Here is a 20827-nt window from a genome sequence, read left to right as displayed (position 1 = left end):
CACAAAGACCGGTATTCATAATCAGATCTTATTTCAAGACCGTCTTAAGTAATATCTTAAGACGGCTAATACGGCTCTGTGATTGGTTAATGACATCTTAAGATTGTACTTGAGATGGTCTTAAATACAAGAACCGATTATGAATACCGGCCAAAATTGCATAGACTGCATAAGCATAGCATAAGACCACTGTGGACCAATGAGCATCTTATGTAAATCAATATGGCGACTTTATGCTGGATGCTCATTGGTTTAGCGGTCTTATGTTACGCTTATGCTAAAGGGTGCATAACCATATGCACAAAGAAACAGATTGGTCTATTTCCTTATGCACATGCATATGGACCAATCAATTCTCTTATGTTTATGTTTATGCGCTATGCAAGTTTGTCTGGATTGACCTTAAGCTATGCAATTTTGTGTGCGATGGCCTTAAATGTGCACATACATATATATATACACATAAACTACTCGCACACAATGAGGTAAGCCAAGTGACGTAACTTTTTAAGCTTAAAAATAATAGAGACACACATATATCCACGATCGCGTATAGCGCGCGTACGATAAAGACCCATATGTTATATATGCGATATATGTTTCTTATACAATTTTATTAAAAAGTTGTGTTTATAAATCCATACAACGAGAGAGAGAGATGATGAGCTAGAAATGAGTTTATTCGTTAGTCGGCCTTGATGAAAAGGATGAGTATTCTCCGCGAGAAGAGCATATTAGTAGACTTACACACGTAAGACGGTGCTTTATTAGTATAGTTAATATTTAACAGAGATAACTCTGACGCGCGGCGACTGTGATAAAATATGTTCCTCGTAAACAGCGCATAGTATTGTAACGAACTGTGCGTTACGAGATAACGTGCCTATTAAATTAGTGACTTCTTAACGGGGACAGAGTGAAAAACCGCGGTATGATATTTCGATAAGTTTAATTTTCCATATCCTATATATCCTATATATACATATATATATATATATATATATATATATATATATATATACCATATCATTGGTAGTATGTCATAGCGGAATATAAATCTTGTAATAAATTTTAATTTTTGTGTTTTTATTATTGTAAAAAAAAAAGATATCTTTATCAGGCCATTTTAAACTTCATTTATTCGCGAAAAAATCCAAGGATTACAATTTGATATTCTGCAGATACGCGAAATCAACAACAATTATTCCCATCACTGCATACACCACACACACACACACACACACACACACACACACACGCACACACACACACTTTCTTGCAATTATGTGATGATAAAATAACACGGTAATGAAAAAGGAGAAACGAAAGATATAATGTTGTCTAACACTTGTTGCGATCTTGCTTTTTCCGCGATTCTTTTCCACAACACGCAACCACGCGTACGCTTGTTCAATTATTCTACGTAGAAAAATTTGAGACGTTGAAAAAAAATTGAAAATTACAAATACGCTTTTCTTTTTCAACTGCACACTCATTTTTAATACCAGTAACGCGAGTGAAAATATATAATATATAGGTATATCTCTAAAGCGACAATTGGAAGGTAATTGAGCGATTAGAGAGAATATAAAAATAAAGACAAGTGCTGGAATGACCGATATACTGCGCGTATATTTCGAAAGGACAAATATCTGTATAATTAAAGGAAACGGAAGAAACGATACGATAGAAGATACGATAGAATGGAAAAGAACATACCTAGCTATTTACCATAATAATGTACATACTTGCAAGCGCATGTTGTATGCGCGCAACGTGCGGAGGCAGGGGACCTGATTGGTTGATTGAGTGTTAAAGCGCGCGCCAATCGACCAATTGCTGGCCAATCGACCAAGTCAATTTTCCGTTTGAAATTTGCAGTTCTTCGCAGTCTACGTTGTGCCGTGCCGTGCGAATGGGGTGTGTTCGTTTTTACCAATTTTCATCCATTTTCCATGGTGTCGTGTAATCGCCGGAATGCTGTGTGAATACTTTATTCTTTCGTAAATCGTCGCGGATGAAATGTGTCGGTCGCGATAAAGTGTGTTTTTGATCCATTCGGTGCATCAAATGCGGAGAACACATCGAAAGGCGTTCAAAAGGTAAGACGACGAAGGGTAAGGTATAAGGGCGAAGGATTTACCTTGGAAACAATGCAGGTTTAATTTCAAAAGTTTTTCGAAAGTTCTTCACTGGCGATCGGGCGATTCTGATTCGGGATACGGATGAAAAAAAAGTGAAAAGAGTGAAATGCGTATGTGAAAATTCCTAACTCTAAACAAGGTCAATTTTTCAATCTCTATTGTCATTAAGCCCCATTAATTTCTCTGAATTTTTCTTTTTTTTTTTTTTTTTGCACTTTTTCAACACAGTAGGTATAATATCTACGTTTTTACGTATATTCTTAACGCATTTCACATTTTGTTTAACGGTACATTAACACACGGTACGATATACTATATAGATAAGCATCTGTTGTATCTTTTTTTGCTTATCAAGTCTAGTTTACCGAATGTATAAATTTATCGAGATGAAAAATATTCTATTCTTTCATTCGAAGAAAGAAACTCAATAATTTCAAACAATGAGTGAATAAATTTTGTAATATTAAGAAATTATTTTCTATCCGTATAATTATTTTGTGTAGGATAGTACATCATTTTAATTTTAATCTTAATAGTTTTCAAGACGATAAAGCTTTCTCATTGATAATGATAACTGCATGGTACTTGGCGCGATTGTTGATCCAGCAGGTGTACCACAAGGTTATATATAATTGTTGCTGAACATTGTTTATATTAGATTAAATCAAGTGTGTTTTTTTCATAGTTGAAATCAAATGTTAAGCATATTTGTGAAAAGGTAAAAACAATTTATTTAAACGAGGAATGTTTTTATATTAAAGGATATATAAATTAAACCGCTCATTAATTAAAATTTATTACACGTAATTTAAATGTGGAACGCAACGCGAAATAAAAGCAAGCTCCGTTACGTTTCTTTATAGCTTTTATCGTTTCCTAATCTACGATATAACTGACAATGAGAGAGAAATGTTTGCACAAAAGTAACTTGAAAACCTAGGAAAAAATTTTTCACAATTATATAATTTTCATATAATTATATAAAATATTTATATATGTTTTCTCTCTCTCTCTCAATTTTTTATTATTATTTTACTTGTTTATATGAACAGATCGATACAAGAGAAAGAAAACATATATGAACATAAAAATTTGTTTTTCGGAAAAAGAATAGAATAAAATCTTTTTCCGTTCAAGATTTTATTACCCAGAAAATCAATGTGAACATGATATATATGGAATAAATAGGTATTAAAAATGATAATCTAAAATCGATTGCTCAAGCATGCGGAGAACATTTAGGTCGACAAAAGAAAACGCTTCCAAGTTGCTATAGGTGCTCGCTATGTCTTCAATTTCTCAAATTTAAGGAAAGAATTATATTTCAACGCAATACGTAAAAATTTGATCGATCACCATTTTTATCAGCATTCTCAAGAATCTGCCGTTTTCTCATTCATCTCTTTTATCCTTTATATGTCAGGATCTAAAGTTTCTAAGGCGAAGGCTCGAGAGAATTCTCTCATGCATTTAATAATCATTCGTTCTTTTATAAGGAGAGTATTGGCTGCATCGGAATAATTGATCTCTATAGCCAGTGATCACTGATCAGTCTGATTATATGTTAAGTAATTACTGAGTTGATAAAATTCTGTGCAAACTGTGCTGATGTTTTGCAAGTAGAAGTAAAAAATATTACATATTACAAGGAGCGTTCGATAAGTAATACAACACATTCTTTTCTCATTCAAGGTTTGTTTTATTGCAGTTTTAAATATATCATATTTTTCCTCAATTCTTTGGCCTATTTTTCCACAAGAACATACAAGCTCTCACATCTATAGGTGGCGTAAGGTCATAGAATGTAGACTATGTTGAAAAATAGATTTTTGTAGCCAAAGAATATAGTGAAAAATATACAAATAACAAAACAAACCTTGAATTAAAAAATGTGTTGCGTTACTTGCGCGCGCGCGCACACATATTGTTGCACATAGGTACATATATATTTTTCATGTTATTGTAGTATAGGTATATTCTTATAGTATACACAATAATATAGAAGCAGTTTCATTAGATGTGATATTTTTCGAAATTGTGCGTTTAGTCCGTGAGTAAGTCGAGACATTATTTCGTTCACATTCACATTACATGTATGCGTGGCATTTCGCAGGAGCTAGATGAATATTTCAGACTAATATGCCGCGGGCTCGATCAAGTCGACAGACAGATATCGACAGTCGTACGCGAATCCGACAAAGGGTTGACGGTTCTATTCGGCAAAATTTTCGTGCTAGCGACTGACGAAAATAAATAACGGATGAATGCAGATGCGCGTACCTATCTGCTGCATTGACTCAAGCTTTTGCGATTTTAAATGCACGTCAAACATATGTACATATTATAAATATAAATTAAAACTCATTCTAATGATTAGTATTGTTGTTCTCTTTGTAAAAATTGTCATGCGGATATAGATGATGCAAATGCCCTATTGCATTATTATTTCGGTGGAATCACTTTGAGTTTGGGAGACATCCGCGTTTGTACGAAAGCCCGCCATCAAATAATCTATTATTGCGCGTATCAATATTCGAATATGGAAATGGGCAAAGCAATGATTTTAAGCTAATGAAGAGAGAGAGAGAGAGAGAGAGAGAGAGAGAGAAAGAGAGAGAGAGAGAGAGAGAAAAGGGGGCGAATGGGAGGATTAAACTTCATGGGTCCAAAGTGCTCAGATTGTATCGATAATATACATAATTTCTCATAAACTGTAATTGTCTTTAGTCATTTTTAATTTAAAAATTTGTGTACAAAATATTGTTTCATTAAATGATGATTAATCGAAATAAAAGTTGTATCGCTTATATTTGTTATATAGTACCTATATATGTTTCTATATTGGAAAATATATATAATCCTCGACATATGTACTTTTCATGTTAAATTTGTTAATGAAAAATAAATAAATGTCTGTTTTAGTTTACATTTGTGAACTAAGAGCTTTCATTGAGAGGAACAAGTATCTCCCCATCTCCCTCCTCTCTCTCTCTCTCTCTCTCTCTCACTGTCTTTCTGTTTTATATAATGGCGGATGTTGAAATAAAATATACATGTATGAAAAACACGCTTTTGAAATCTAATTAAATAAAATGACGATAAAAAACAGATAATTATCTAAAATAAAATATTCTATTCTAGTCTCAAAACTTTAATTTCAAGACACCTAGTGAAATATCTTTTTAATAAACTAGATTAAACTACCGTTTATCTTTTATCTTCGAGAAAATATATCTCAAAGTATCGTGCAAATCGATCTTTAATTACCCTAACTCGATCGTTATAACATTGTGCTACACTGTATGTACATTTTCAGCTCTTTTTTCCAATCAGATGTTTCAAACAAATTCCAAGTATATATGAAAATGAATATTTGTTGTCCTGGATGGTTTTTCGTTTTATTTTGTTATTTATTCGCATATCGATTGATTTGTTTTATTTTATTTTATTACAGAATATTTATTAAAATCTTCGTGTACTCGTATGTACATCGCGGTCATACGAGAGACATTTCTCACTTCTATATATCGACTTTTATCTGAAATTGGATATTTCAATATGCGCATAAATGAAAGAATCTAATTTATTTTAATTAAAATGTCATTTATAGAAAAATGTCGAAGAGTCTTGAAAAAAATATCGAATTTTATTTTAAAAGGAAAAATAAAATATATAAAGGTAGTAAAATATATCGATCGATATATTTTATACGTAGCAAGCATTCTTGAAAAATTCTTTTCCACCAGGAGAGGCATGGCAAAGGGGTATCTCGTAATACTCACAATCAGTAGCAGCTGATGGTTTCTTCAATGTTCCGCGCAGACATATCCGATGCGAGACGCAATATGATATCGCTATCACTTGTCGGAAAGTAAGTTTACCTATCTATATCTTTCTACCAAAATTTCATTGGATATCATATTTTGCCTTACTTGTCGAGATATGAAAGTGACATTTGAGCCCCTCGAGCTTGCCATTTGAACAAAAATTATATTGCGATTGAGTACAATATGTATTATACAATATATATTACTATATATAGGTACATAATTAATATATAATGAGACGCTACCGTTCCTATTCGAAAGACGGCAATTCTTTTACGTTTCTCTTTTTCTCCAAAGCCATTCCTTTTACATTTTACGTTCCGTCGACTGCTCCGCCGTTATCGATGATCCTGATATAATTGCGAAGGTGAGACGAGGAGAAAGCTATAGAGAGAAGCAGGTTGCAAATTTCCGATAGGATAAAAGAGATTTAAATAGAGAGAGAAATCTTTTTTATCTGCTGCTCCTCGACGTGGGATGACGGGGGTGACGATTCCGACAACCCCGTTGACTATCACGCCGCGCCGGCCGTGGCGACGATGCTCCGCGCGAAGGGGCGGTGGAACGTGCGGATCGAGGTGGAGAGACTGGAGAGGAGTCGCGAACGGTGGCGCATGCTCGTCCATATTCGTTCCTTGTCCTGTATACTCGCTCCTGTGATAGCAGCTCAGTCTCAGTCGTCATCGTCGACCATCGTCGACCACTATAGGCACCGCGGCCCTAGAAATCCATATCGGAGTGTGAGACCGCGCGCGAACGCAGCACTCTTTGGTTAAAATTGGTACAAATTATATTTTGCATCGGTGCTTTACAAAGGATACGTTACAAAAGAAATTGGATGGTGAAATTCGATTTTCTTCTACAAGATTCTTTACGTATCTCGTTTTACACTGATGTTGAGAAAAAAAAGTTGTCAACTTGACTAAATGCATTCACCTGATTTTACTATTTTTTTTATTGAAATTTTCAAGTATTTAAATTAAATACGACATATTAAATCCAACATGACCTAATTTGACTCGAACACTTGAAAATTTCAATCAAAAAAATATGGTAATTGGTTGAAGGAATTTAAAAGTCAAGTTTACAACTTTTTTTTCTCAGTATGTATGTCGCACCCCGAAAAGAACACTGTCGCGACTCAAAAATATACAATTTTTACAAGAGATGGGAAAAACAAATTTAATTGAATTTCTTTTAATTGTGAATCAACTATGACGCACATACAATTACGACATTTTGTTATAATGAAACTTACAGTTTCTTGAAGAGGTCTGCTGTGATTCACTTGTCAATTAATTCACTTTAGACACAACATCACGGTACTATTTATCCAGGAAACCACACATGACCGGTTCGAAAAAAAAACCAACGACATTTCTGCCCCGCGCAGCGAATTTCACATATAGACTTGTGACGGCATGTAAGGCATACGTCACTTTAGTGCTGGTCTACAACCTTGCTTTAAAGGATATTTAAGCTCTAAGCCGTAAGAAATTGACCAATCGCAATAAAATGAAAAGAGAATACTCGACTGTAATTGGTCAATTTCTTACAGCTTAGAGCTTAAATACCCTTTAAAGCAAGGTTGTATAGACCAGCACTTGGGCATACTTTTTATGGGCTTAACTAAAAATCGAAATTTTTTAAATTGTGACGGTATTCTTCTTGGGCTGTGATATGTACACACATATATAGACTCGTCTCATATCCGTCTAATTTATTTCAATATCAACTTGTAACAATTGTATCTAAGAACTTGCACAAATATGTACCGGTTGATCTAATTGTGTCAGATATGGTATTGAAATAAATTATAAACGAATATATAGACAGAGTAGCCCGCGATAAACCGTATTTTACGTATTTGCGTTGTGGCGAATTTTCTTTTGCGTCGGTTGAGTCAGCTTTTTTTCTCAAGAACTTGTTTAAAAGCGGTGCTACAACTTTTGACTTTTAAGTTCTGATGAAAAATTAAGAGTTTAAAAATGTTTAAAAGTGCAAATTTAAGAGGGTAAGCGAACAACGATATTGTAGATCGGTATTATAAAAATTGAAAATATATTATAATATAATTGTGCCAACTGGTCTGGTGTGGACGCGCAGCTGCCGTAGAACGTAAAACCGATTTGTCGCGTGTCGCCATGCCAAAGCAGTCGAGGATCGGTACCTATATAGTGACGGCTCGTTCCGGTTCCCCGGAACCGGAACACGTGTCGCCGCTCCGCGCCGCGCCGCGCCGGCTGGTATAGTAGTATAGTCGCGTGTGTCATCATTAACCGACAAACGCGACGACGATATGATATTACTCGGTATTAGAAGAGAATTCGTTTTCAAGAAAGAGAACGTGCTTATACGTATAATGTAAAATGTATGTGTGTGGTAAAATATAACTTGTGACACTTGTCTTGGTTGGAAATAGCGTGAGAAACCTCTATAATGGCAAAAATACATAATATGTATATATAATTCTTATAAAATCATCTATATATCGTAGTATTGTGACGCTATTACACACATTGCGTTTATACAAGTAGGGGAGACCGCGGGGCTCGTTGGCACGAGAGGCAAGTTGGCAATGTGTTCCGTTTATGTATTTATAGCGAAAGAAATAATGGAAAAGTTATCACAAAATATCTCTTTTATGATATAGGTATACTTTTCCCAAAGTTTTATTTAAATCAAAAAAGTATTACGTTAGAAAAAGAGAAAACTCTAATTCAAGAGGTGCGGGCAAGTAAATTTTCCGAGTGTTTCAAAATATCGTATTAATGCTCTTCAGCTTGAGAAGTAACGTCAAAGTGACGTATTATTAGTTGAGAGAAAAGTTTCCGTTACTAATACGACGTGTCATTTTGAGGAACAACGGTAATTTATTGTAAGAAAACGACTGAAATCAAACGCGCATGTAGGGATGGGATATGTTGGCTCATATCAAGGCATGCTTAGCTTGACTGGCGTTGCCGCGCGCGCACAGTACTGTTTAATCGTGAAAATTAATTGTTGAAAAACTCAAATGCCGAAATTGTGAAAACGGTGCCAACGAGCCCCACGCGCGGTCTCCCCTTACGTGCAATGATACAATTACGTTGGACAATTCAGACAGTTATTGTCGCTTTAATAATAAACGTTATATAATACGCATAAAAAATTAACTCCTTAGCGATAATCGTCGCTGTGCAACGGACGATAAAGATTAGATGATAAAGAATATATAAAGATATCGCGAGCGATTGTCTTGGCGGATGGTTAAGATTCGCACGTATACTCTCTTTAGCTACGGTCTCTTTTTTCCCTTCCCTACCCTCTTCTCTCAGGCAATAAGGGAATTCGCCTCCATGCGCGCATTAGTAATCGCTTTTAAATTAGCAATCCGGAACTCATTCCCAGAGTACTAAGTAACGCGTCTCTCGCAAAGATTACGGAAGCTGGGTACATCGTTTCGAAGATTAGGAAGGAGCGCGCGTCCTTATTATCGAAGATAAAACTGCGAGATCAACGATTCGTGGATAAGTAAAATATAGTTTCTTTGAAATGCGAATTAAGTACAAATAATATTTACGTTTTATTACGATCAAAAATTTGACGAAAACACAAGAGTTGTTTCCTTTTAACTTGTTTGAAGCAGCAATTTCTCCAACAGCGAGCGACGCTTACTTACGCAGCTATAGGAGATGTAAACTGTGCAAACCTTAGCTATAGCCACACTTTATTTCGAGTCCTTAATTCGCCACACTCCGGTGGCGTGAAACCGCTTGATTTTGTCGCTTTGTATTATTTTCATTCCAATTAATATTTTTAACCTTGCTGTAATGTAGAAATAAATACAGAATCTGAATGAGATGTTTATGATTAAATCAGGTCAAGAAAATTAATCAAGTTTAAACGGAACTTGAGAATAAAGAAAGTAGAAAATTATGTTGTTATATGAAACCTAGAAAATGGAAAAATGTTTAGCGGTCGACAGTGGACCGCGGAGTGTGGCGAGCTAGGATCACTTTAGTGAAGAGAGAAAGAAATGAATAGGGGCTAGCAAAAAACAAAAAACAAAAGAAATACAAAATTCCTAAAATATTCGAAACTTTCAAAATTTAACGATTCGATAAGTTTCATTAACGATAACCATGTTTTATTGTTAACGTCTTTCCTTTTTCGTTTTTTCTTTTTTTTTTCCCTTTCGAATTAATATATTTTTTAAAAATATTTTTCGAAAAAACGAAAAGAAAGTAGAAATATTCACAATTGGGGAGATCGATACTCGAATCTATATCGAAAAAACATTTACGGTGCAGTTTAAATGAATATATGCGCGTATATAAATTTATAAACGATATGCTCATATTTTCCATGTGGCTCCGCATATACAAGGGTGGAAAAGGGTGAAAGAACCAAAATGATGAAAGAGAGTAAAAGAATGAAATTGCGAACGAATAAAACTTGGACATTGATTCGATAAACGAAGGAATTCTCTCGAGAAATCCCGCCGAAAGAGAATCCAGCTTTCGTAAATTAAAACTTGAGCGCTCGCAAAGCTTTTTACGATGACATTGATTTGCTGGTTCCGTCTGCAGTTAATTAATTAATAATCACACTAAAGACAACTTGATTCCGCGTTTACGTTACGCACCTCGTACGTGTAATAGCGTGTGAAAATCATTGGTGCATCATAAACGGTACAACATCGGTTACAATGTCGTCATACATGAAAAAAACTAGATAAATCGTACTCGGTTGCCAAGTTGTATTATTATAAATCATGATTATATATTATTGCGTTGTTACATATTAACGTTTATGACGATTATGACTGATTATAGTGGATGATTCGTATAATATATAATAAGAAAGAATATATTATATACTAAAAAGGAGTATAGAACAATAATCGTGTGAAAGTTTAATAACCAGAGTTTGGAATATTTGTCCTGTGCCTCCAGGATCACCATCTTGAAGCACCGCCGCGAGAGGGGTGCTTTCCCCGAATAATGGGAGAATGCGAGTTGCCGCAGCTTCCAACACACGGTGACTTGCGTCTGTAGGAATGACTATTACATTACTATTAACGGTCGATATTATTGATTTCGAGTATCCAAGAGCTTCGTCTAATAGTTCCAAAGTGGCATATTCGTGAACCAAGAGCCTCGTGATGGATGATCCGTTTGGATAGCAACCGTTTGACAGTCGATCCGAGCACGCATCTCGTACTTCAAAGCGTACGCGAATTGAGAAATTGCCAAGGAGTCGAGTCGCGATATTCCGTCCGAATATATATACGATTCAATATAATCTTTAGGTGAATGAAATGAAATGAAAAGATCAAGTACGTGACTGCTTTTCGTCATAGTGTCGTTATTTCCAATTATTTCTCAAGTTGATTCAAATATTTCGGAAAATCTTTAGAAAATTTTCCTCAGGAATCTCATATCGTAATTTTCTCTTTCTCACAGAGTGTATTCCTCACGAAAGAACTTTATCCTCCACGGTGTATGCGAAGAGGATAATTACATGTCAGAAAGAAGAAAACACCTTGACTCTCGGTTTATCTTTCAAAGATTAAGCGTATGCCGCGGCGGATAAAGAAACTGGTGATTAATGGTGATTAATTTATCAATGGTATCTACTGGTAAACCAACATGGACAACCAAAATTCGCAGCCGACGTCGAGTCAAGAGAACGCGACACTGAAACGTTAATGAGATATAATCCTTCTAATTAAGAGTACCCCCCTAATTAAGCAGAACATATCTCAATTTAGAATTAGGCGCACACTTATTGATGTTTCGCTTAACCAAGACTTATCGCTTATCATGTTCAACGAGTTTCCAGTGATTTTATCTAATGGAAATTTGTCGTTTCTCGAATCCATAATCTTAATCTCTTTTAAATTTACTATACTTTTAGTAAGCTAGAATGTGAAAAGAAATCCCAAGACAAATTTAATTTTGACGAAATTAAAAGAATGAAAGATGTAATTGATATGTTTATATACCGGCAAAGATTCAATATCTTGAATACTCTTTTTTTTTTGTAGTTATTCAAAACAACGAAAACTTGTATTAGACTTGTTGTCTTTTATTTGTAGTCTATTACGAGAGAGAGAGAGAGAGAGAGAGAGAGAGAGAGAGAGAGAGAGAGAGAGAGAGAGAGAGAGAAAATAAATAGATATAGAATTATGTACGTATACGGTTTACTCTATAGCAACTCGTGAAAAGGTTTTGCCGTCGTCCATCTATTATACTCTGGAAAACAGTTTCAACAATATTAAACTCTCGATGAACTTGGTAAGAAAAAGATGTGTTGCGTCTTCTTCTTGGACTTTTCGACGTTATATACGCGACAAGTACCGCGCTCGATATAACATTCGAAACGCGCGTTTTGTGCGAAAATTTCTTTTGAGAAATTCGCAACGAGCACGTGTATAGCGTGGATTTCGAACATGTACTACAATTTACAAAACAATGTATGAAGCAATGACCGACAAAATATTTCGCCAACAATCACATTTAGCATCCCATACAGCACACTTGTCCAAAAGCGGGACATGAGACGTCCAAGAGACGGTGCTGTCTGGGATCCTACTCATTTTCGTCCATTTATCGTGCTAAAAAAAATCGTGTGTATTCTTAAATCTATATATATATATATACACACACACACACACACACACAATTTAAAGAGTATACACCGCGATTTCTTGAAATCTAGAAAGTGGTCCGAAAATTTTCAAGTAAAATGAAAATTTTTATATTAATCTTTGAAATACAATTATAGTTACGTGTCGTTGATCGTATCTTAGCTTTTTATTGGTCTATCAATATCGCAAGATTGTACATTAGAGAGTCTTTACCACTCCTGTTGATAAATAAATACGTATATAACCAAGTATATATACTACACATACGTGTGTAAATGGATGTATAATGGTGTGTATAAAGATGTATTTATTCGCACTTTCTGCCTAAACTTTTTCTTTAAGCGCAAATTTTTGTCACGATAAAAACATTTTGAGGTATTACAATATTACAGAATTTTAGAGGAATTCTTTCTTTCCGTTTCCTAGATACACTCAGATAGATCTTCTCGAATCCGAGATATCTCAGTGAGAAGAATAACGCTCTACGAGGGTTCGACGAGGGTGATCGGACATGGCCTTGTTCCCTACGAACGGCACAAAGCCGCTGGTCGGCGGCAATTACGTGTTGAATGTTTTGAACTACATTAATGAACTAAACGAGTCGCTCAGCGCCGAGCAGCTCAAGTGTATCGAACGTGAATATCAGGAACGCGAAAACCAGAAGCAGGAACAGCAAGAATGTCAAGTAAGCTGGGACACCATACTGTGCTGGCCCCGGACGCTTTCCGGCACCTTGGCTACTATCCCCTGCTTCGACGAGCTCAACGGAATACCTTACGACAACACTCGTGAGTACGCGTTTTATTTACAATGTTTATCATCTTTACCAAGTTTATAATCGGCAGCAAATAAACGAAGCACATTTAATAGCAAAATATCCATCTCTAATTCTATTCTAGAAATAGCGACCGTGGCTTGATTAATACACTAACGTTAGAAACAAACTGGAAAAACTGCCAAGTTACGAGAAAACGTTTCTCGCTAGTACGAGTAAGCGATATATACCCGATTGTTCGCAAATAAAAATAAAATTAAAAATTTATTTGAATCGTGCTATGTACACTGTCTTGATGAGATCTCGTGTTTGTACACTCTACCGGCAGGAATGCCTGGACATAATACATATACATGTACATATATGTCATATACATATCAAAATGTCCAGGCATTCCTGGACGGTCAGTGTACATACGAGACGAATCGCGTTTTCATCATGATTCAAAAGGTACGACATCAAGTCGAGAACCGATATAGTTTATTTAAATGGAACTCTCATTATAAATTTGTCAAAACCGATAATATCGATTTATTTTATCCATGTTTAAATGCAGATTTATGTGTAATCGAACGTGTTACACAATTTAATTCCACAGACGGCATTTTGTTAAAATTTCCGAGAATATCGCTGACAATGTTGAACCTATGTTTAGATGACGGATTATGATCTTGTTCTTGTTACGATAGAGCTCAGCTCTCTCAATTTGATCCAAGCTCATCGGTAAGTCAGCTAAAACAGCAGAGAGAGAGAGAGAGAGAGAGAGGGAGGAAAGAAGAATTTGCAATAATCTCAATCCAGATTGGGTCGAAAGATCCCTCCTATTGGCAAAGTTTAACTCAATTAAAGTTTTCGAAGCCGAAAAAGTATTATTTTTATTCTATATCAATATATCTTATATAACGTGACTATAACACACACACACACACACACACACACACATTATATATAACGTGACTTGAATAAACCACGAAATAGGGTAACAAAATTCTCTTTTCATAATACATAGTGTAAAATCTATTATAGAAATAAGATGGGAATATTCTACTCGTTTATTTACAAATGTTTTACACTTTTTCTTTTATTTTTTAAATTTAAAACTTTTTTATTTAAAGATTAAAATTTATACGTGTGTTTAGACTTGAAAATTTTCTTATAAAACACCAAGTATTTATAGTTGTAAGTAATAAAAGTGTTAAACGTACGTTTTCTTGATCGCTATCGAGTCATAAATTTCCGCATTTTTCATCATTATCCTTTGACTTTAGATTGTTTTGAGACTTTTAACAGATATCTTTTTAACGCTCGTTTAGCCGCAGTTATCTGGATAGTTATCTGGAAAAGCATGACCGAAAATAAAAAAAGGGATAGAAAGGGAGTCATCACCGTACGACATTCGTAAAATACAAAAGTTCTTCTCTTCTCTCATTCTCTTGCATACGAGCCGGATACAGCGATTGAAAAGAGAAAATTAAGGTCGATAGCGACACGGTCAAAACTCGAGACAAAGTTTTAATTTGATTTTGGCTTTAACCAATCAAGCGAGAGCGATCTAAAGTTTGCCGCTTTTGAGATTGATCCCTTAAACTAGTAAACGATGGAATTTTATCGATCTCGCGCGCACGTGATCTTTTTAATATCTATTTAATATGTGTATAATAATCTATTTAAGCAAAATTTAAGTCAAACAGATATATATTTCAAAGAACCAACTATACACTTTTGCTTTGTCTGTCTGAATATCTTATCCAACTAGCATAATTTTAATTACCAAAAAAATACATTTAAATTATAATTATTTATCCAAACTAAAATAATTTGGTCTAATGGTGCAATATAGTATGCCTTCTAGACTACAATAGATTATTCCCAAAAATGACAAAAGAGAGCAGATTACTTTACTAATGACGGATAATAACCTATCAGGATGATCAAGTTGTGCTCTCGATTTATTCTTCGTTTAATAAAGATTGTAAGAGTCGAATAATAAATACTGTGTGAACACAAATCGTGGAGATCAGATGTATACATAATATAATAGAAATTCACAAAAATTCTGGAAATATCGATTTCCTATTAAAGTGTTGGCTTACAAGCGTGTTGTTTATTTTCTCTTTGAGTGTAAACTTGGAAAGCTGTATAGCTGTATCTAGATCAATCTATTCTCGATACGTGATCTCGCGTGAGTACACGTAAGTACTGCACCTGGCGCTATGCATATATCTGACTTTCGCTGAAACTGTTAAAACTCTTTCTATCCCATCTTCAAGTTTATTCGACGACAACACGACCGATACATAAAAGATTAGAACAAGCAAGGGGGATAAGAAGCGATGCTTCGAAAGATGTAAGGAAATTTTTTTTAATTTTCATTTTATCGAAACTTTATGGTATACACTGTATACGGAATGTCAAGCAACAAATGTATCTGCGCGATACAATATTTTTTAATTGTAATCCCCGAAGAATTGTTTCTCAACGCGTAAAATGGTGCAATATAGTGCCTTCTCGACTAGACAATAGATTATTCCCAAAAATAACAAAAGGGAGCAGAAACTGCAACTATCTCTATTTTTTTCAAGTTTCAGATTAATATTAAAATTAAATCATATATTATCTATACTTGATTCGTTATCTTTAATCTCTATATCATTATCTGTCGTCATCTAGCTAATAATTTTCAACTTTTTCAAGCTTTTATTAACAAGGGCAGATTAAAATAAAAAACTACTAATAAAATTGGATAATCGATAAATGACGAGGCATTCACGATGGTAAATAGGTGCGTTTCGGCTAAGAAGCAATTATAAACATTTGAATGAGACGAAACACGAAACGACGAAGCTTATCGCGATACTTGGGGGATGTAAAGGTCCACAATACTGACAATGATCAACATGTGTCGCATCTCGTAAAGAAAAGTCTGTGGATGATACGGCCGATATATGTATATAGCGAACAACAGAGGGAGGATATATTCATAAAGCAGTGGTCACGCGCGCTCGTATACACCGCGACTTTAGGGGAATATCAAATTATCGATGCTAGATTGGACTAAACGTATATTATAATATTGTCGCATCGGGAACGAATTTATCGTATTTATCGGCCTAAACAGTTATATTTATAACATTAATCTTCGGAGAAGCTCGAATTGTATGTGCAATTGTGGTGCTCTATATATAATTTAAATACAATATATATAAAATTTACTTTGACGTTATACTTAATAATTCCAACTTTGATATTTATTAATAATTATATAATATTTATATTGAGGTTTATTAATAATTACATAATGTTTATGTTCGCAAGATCTAATTTTTTATCAACATATAATATACATATATATGTATATCCAACCGAATCAAAATCTTTTCATTTATCGTTACCGCTTTATATTCTAGATATTTTTTAAAACATGCCGATTTTGCAAAAAATCTCCGTTGAAGATCCTTGTAGAGAGTTACTCTAGAACAATTGCAATTCCGCACTGATTAAAGCAAAGAAGCTTTTTCTCCTTTTGCATGGTAATGAACGGAACTTTGCCAATTAGGTGCCCTAACAATGTTTTGTACAGTCTTGTAAAATTTCCAAGATGGAAACGTCAATTATTTTCTGTACAGAGTCTTTTAAAATATTGATAAGCATCCTTTTTCAAGAATATTAATAAAACAAACGGAACGAAGAAAATGAGAGAAAGAAAAGAAAAAAATGGAAAAAAGAAAGTAGGAGAAGACTGATAAAGTGCAGAAAAAGAGAGAAAAGGGTGAAACGGAGAAAGTATAATATATAATAAAACATTAAAACATTGGAAAATGGAGGAAGAAAAAGAGAGATGGAAAGAAAATAATGGGAAATAATAGAAAATAATGGAAAAATAATGAAAATAAATCGTACGAAAAAAGATTAAAAATCTTATAGATTTTATTTTTTATCAGATATTTATTAAAGAATTTAATACAAATTTCAATACGAATTAAACTTTTATTTGCCATTCTCTTTGAAATACGATTCCTGCTAATTCGTTTGATCATCAACGCATCAACCAACGGCCGAGAGAGCTATAATAGTATAGAATTGCGAGACATATATATTTAAAATAATCGCAGACTTGGAATATTTACACAATGCTCGTGTCTCATATTCATCTTTCTTTCTTTACTTGATTAATTTATCTCACGCGTGTTAATGTTCTAATAAGCAATCTAAAGCAAGTTTCCAAAAGCAAGTTTTAAATTAAGATGATAGCCGAGAGGGTATAATACTCGAAAAAGTATTATAGAAAGTGGCTTTTGTGTTAGTTCAAGTGTTGATGGTTCCAAATGGTTAGGTCACGAATAATTATTGCGTCAAAGCGGAACAAGGCTTCAAAGTACCGGACAAAGGAACAAAGAGCATACTCGGCAACATCAGTACTCACCGCGCAGTTCTCCAAGGGAAATAAACGGGAACAGCAACTCGGGGCATTTGCACAAAAGCTGAATTAAGGGTACATTTCTCACTATGCAAAGTTCCACGCAAAAGCGAAATTAAACGAGCTTACGCAAGCAAACATATTGAAGAAGTCTGTTTTATTTAACTTTTAATAAAAGGTAATTATATAATGCCGTTAGTGACACATATTCCCAATATCATAAATTTCAAATATATACGTACATATATGGATATATAAAGTTAACATTAATTAAATTTATTACTATTAATTGAAGTTTAATCCGAGATTCGCCATCACTCTTTAAGATGATGCAAAAAATATATGTAAATTGCGAAATAAAGAAACCAAGTATAAAGAATAAAGTTACGTATAAAATGTAGGGGAACTGTGCCTAATATCGCCCTTGTTCCTAATTCCGACACCTGTTACATGTTGCATTCTGTCAGTAAGCAGTGGAAGTTGTTGAACAACGTTCTTTTAGACGACCTCCTTTTGTTTTATTTCAGTCAGAACTATGATATAAAAAGTAGCAGTTTATAGTGTCAACCCACGAGGTTTCGAAATTTCGCAAGAGGTATCTTCCGTTATTTATACAGCAAAAAAGATATGCACCAAGAACGAATTTCTGCAATTATGAGAACATATGTGATATTGTGTCTAATTTTATTCCTAAATAGATTAGAGATATTTGTTGCTAATTTCCATTATTGTGATGCTTTAATCGGTTATGTTTCTTCCTTGTAGTATTCCTAATTCTGCCCTCTAGGAATGTTCATTATACCACCCATTTTTCCTAACTGGTCTATCTCTAATACCTCTGACGATCGCCCTCAGTCTCCCGTCCAATGAGTAACAAGATCCTTTTCCGAGAGTAAATCGGCCAGGCGGGATGCTGACCGCATTAATAGTCCGTGAAACCCCATGGGCTTTCTTAATCGTTAAAAGCGGATATCTTTACCAACCCTATTTTGAGTTGTTTCTATTTCCAGCATATATTGTATGTCATAATTGTATTTTTAATACAAATATGTAAGGGTGCGATACTAGGAATACCTTTGTTATGTTGTCAAATGCTACTTTTTTTGTTTTCTTTTTTAGAAAAGATAGTCAAAGTAAATTTTCAACACATTTATGCCATGGAGATCATATTACGATAATCCTAGAATAAAATGATTTAGTTATATTCTTATAGGAGTTTTCAGTCAAAATTTTGGTTTTTAAAAATAGGGTACACTAGGGGGTATATTAGGTACAATCCCTCTATTTTTGATCATTTTGTTGTGAGAGCGAATCTTTTTTAACAATTTATTCAGATTGTAATAAATATATAATTTATATTCATGCACAGTTTATAATTATATGACAATTTATACGTAAATCATACGAACGTTACGCAAAATTATACGCACGAGTCTTTTGCATTTTATTTGAGTAATTTGCAATTTACATTCACATAGTATGGGATCATCCTGTAATCTCAAACGATTACGATTTACAATTATATGACTGTCTTTTTTTAATCCCTTTAATCCCCTTAATTTGAATAATATTTATATTATAAATAATATTCATAATTTAAATAATTCATATATTTCGTTGTATGTCCGAGCGTATTAAGTTTGAAAGCACGAATTGGAAACCTGTATTTGTGCAAAGAATACGTTACTTTTTTTTTTTACTAAAATTGGGAATATACGGATTGAAAAATTTTACGATCGACGATCGTAAATTATGTACCGTATACTTATTGAACGTGTTTACATTTTGTCGCGAGCGATCGCGGTCAATCGAAAATCGATTTGATGCGACCACGACTAGAAATGGAAAATTCACGCTGGGAAAATTCGGAACGAAAACGTATGGAATGTAACTCTGATGACTCAAAAATCCGTAACTCTCAATTTTCGTCGTGACAAAGTCAAACGAGCGAGCGAGAGAGAGAGAGAGAGAGAGAGAGAGAGAGAGAGAGAGAGAGAGAGAGAGAGAGAGAGAGAGAAGAAGAAGAAGAAGTAGTTTGTGTCGATTCTCGTGACGTAATTCGCGCGAGATGCCACTCGACAACGGTAATATTGTTTTATGCGTTTTCCTTTGATATGTACCTTCTAATATCTATTATCATTTGAATCTGCGAATATTTATTATCATTTTGTACCTTCGCGTCTAAAATTACGTACCTTCTCAGCTCGAATGCGTCGCATATCTAGATTTCGGCATGTCGTCATTGCCGTCTGAGAAATCTTTCTTTTCGATTGATCAATCGAAACTTTTCTTTTCGAATGATTTAATATCGCGTAACTTCTGATTGATTTTTTAACCCTGATGATCGATATTTAACTATAATATTCATGTACGGTATATAATCCTTACGACACGGTACACAACTAGATACTTGCATGATATTAAACATTATTTTATTTAAAACACGTTTTTGTCGGGCAATATCTAAGCGTGTTGATTTGATTCCGAGTTGAGAGTTAACATTTCAATTATTTTCTTAATAATAAGAAAAAAACTCTTTTTTTTGTTAGAAGAAACAAAAGAATTTATATGTTAGTTTTCGACCAACTACACACACGAATGTGAAAATATTCGTGTAAAATAAAAGATTAAACGTATGTCACTTTATGATTCTGGTGGATTGTCAGAAATGTAATTTAATAATTGATTTATATGTGGATCGCAAAAGGGTTGGTCTCTACTGCACTGCCGTCGCTCGTGGTCGGTCGAAAAGAGCAACTGATTGTGAGAACCGCCGGAGGTTGTTTTAAAGGTCTCTCTCTCTCTCTCCCCCCTCTCTCCCCCTCTCTGATGCCGATATAGAAAGAGGCACTCAAACCTCTGCTTCGAGTTAAATTAATTAAAACACGGCGCTTTCTCGCGGTTTACGAAATCATTCGTGAGAACGAGACTGTATATCCTTCTCTCTCTCTCTCTCTCTCTCTCTCTCTCTCTCTCTCTCTCTCTCTATCATATATTGTTATTATTATATAATAAGGCTTGAAAAGGCAT

General features: G+C 34.4%; 1 protein-coding gene across 11 annotated transcripts in view; it reads left to right on the top strand.

The window, feature by feature from the left end:
* The first annotated feature begins 440 nt into the window (after positions 1 to 440).
* Dh44-r1 (Diuretic hormone 44 receptor 1) overlaps positions 441 to 20827 on the top strand; it is a 47967-nt gene continuing 27580 nt past the window's right edge. For 2 of the 11 annotated variants that reach the window (XM_071718661.1, XM_071718652.1), the window contains exons 1-4: positions 798 to 929; positions 1882 to 2102; positions 5891 to 6015; positions 13032 to 13393. In XM_071718661.1, the coding sequence (XP_071574762.1) occupies positions 13117 to 13393 (277 nt within the window). In that variant the 5' untranslated portion in view covers positions 798 to 929; positions 1882 to 2102; positions 5891 to 6015; positions 13032 to 13116. Of the gene's footprint in view, positions 752 to 781; positions 930 to 1881; positions 2103 to 5890; positions 6016 to 6432; positions 6813 to 6866; positions 7986 to 13031; positions 13394 to 20827 lie in introns of those variants that run through there. The other 9 variants (XM_071718663.1, XM_071718653.1, XM_071718655.1 and 6 more) reach the window with 9 other exon arrangements.

The sequence above is a fragment of the Temnothorax nylanderi genome, unplaced genomic scaffold, assembly GCF_030848795.1.
Source record: "Temnothorax nylanderi isolate EJ_2023f unplaced genomic scaffold, tnyl_v1.0 TNYL_tig0265_pilon, whole genome shotgun sequence".
Lineage (NCBI taxonomy): Eukaryota > Metazoa > Arthropoda > Insecta > Hymenoptera > Formicidae > Temnothorax > Temnothorax nylanderi.
Note: the sequence above shows the minus strand (reverse complement) of the source record. Positions and strands in the feature narration are given on the sequence as shown.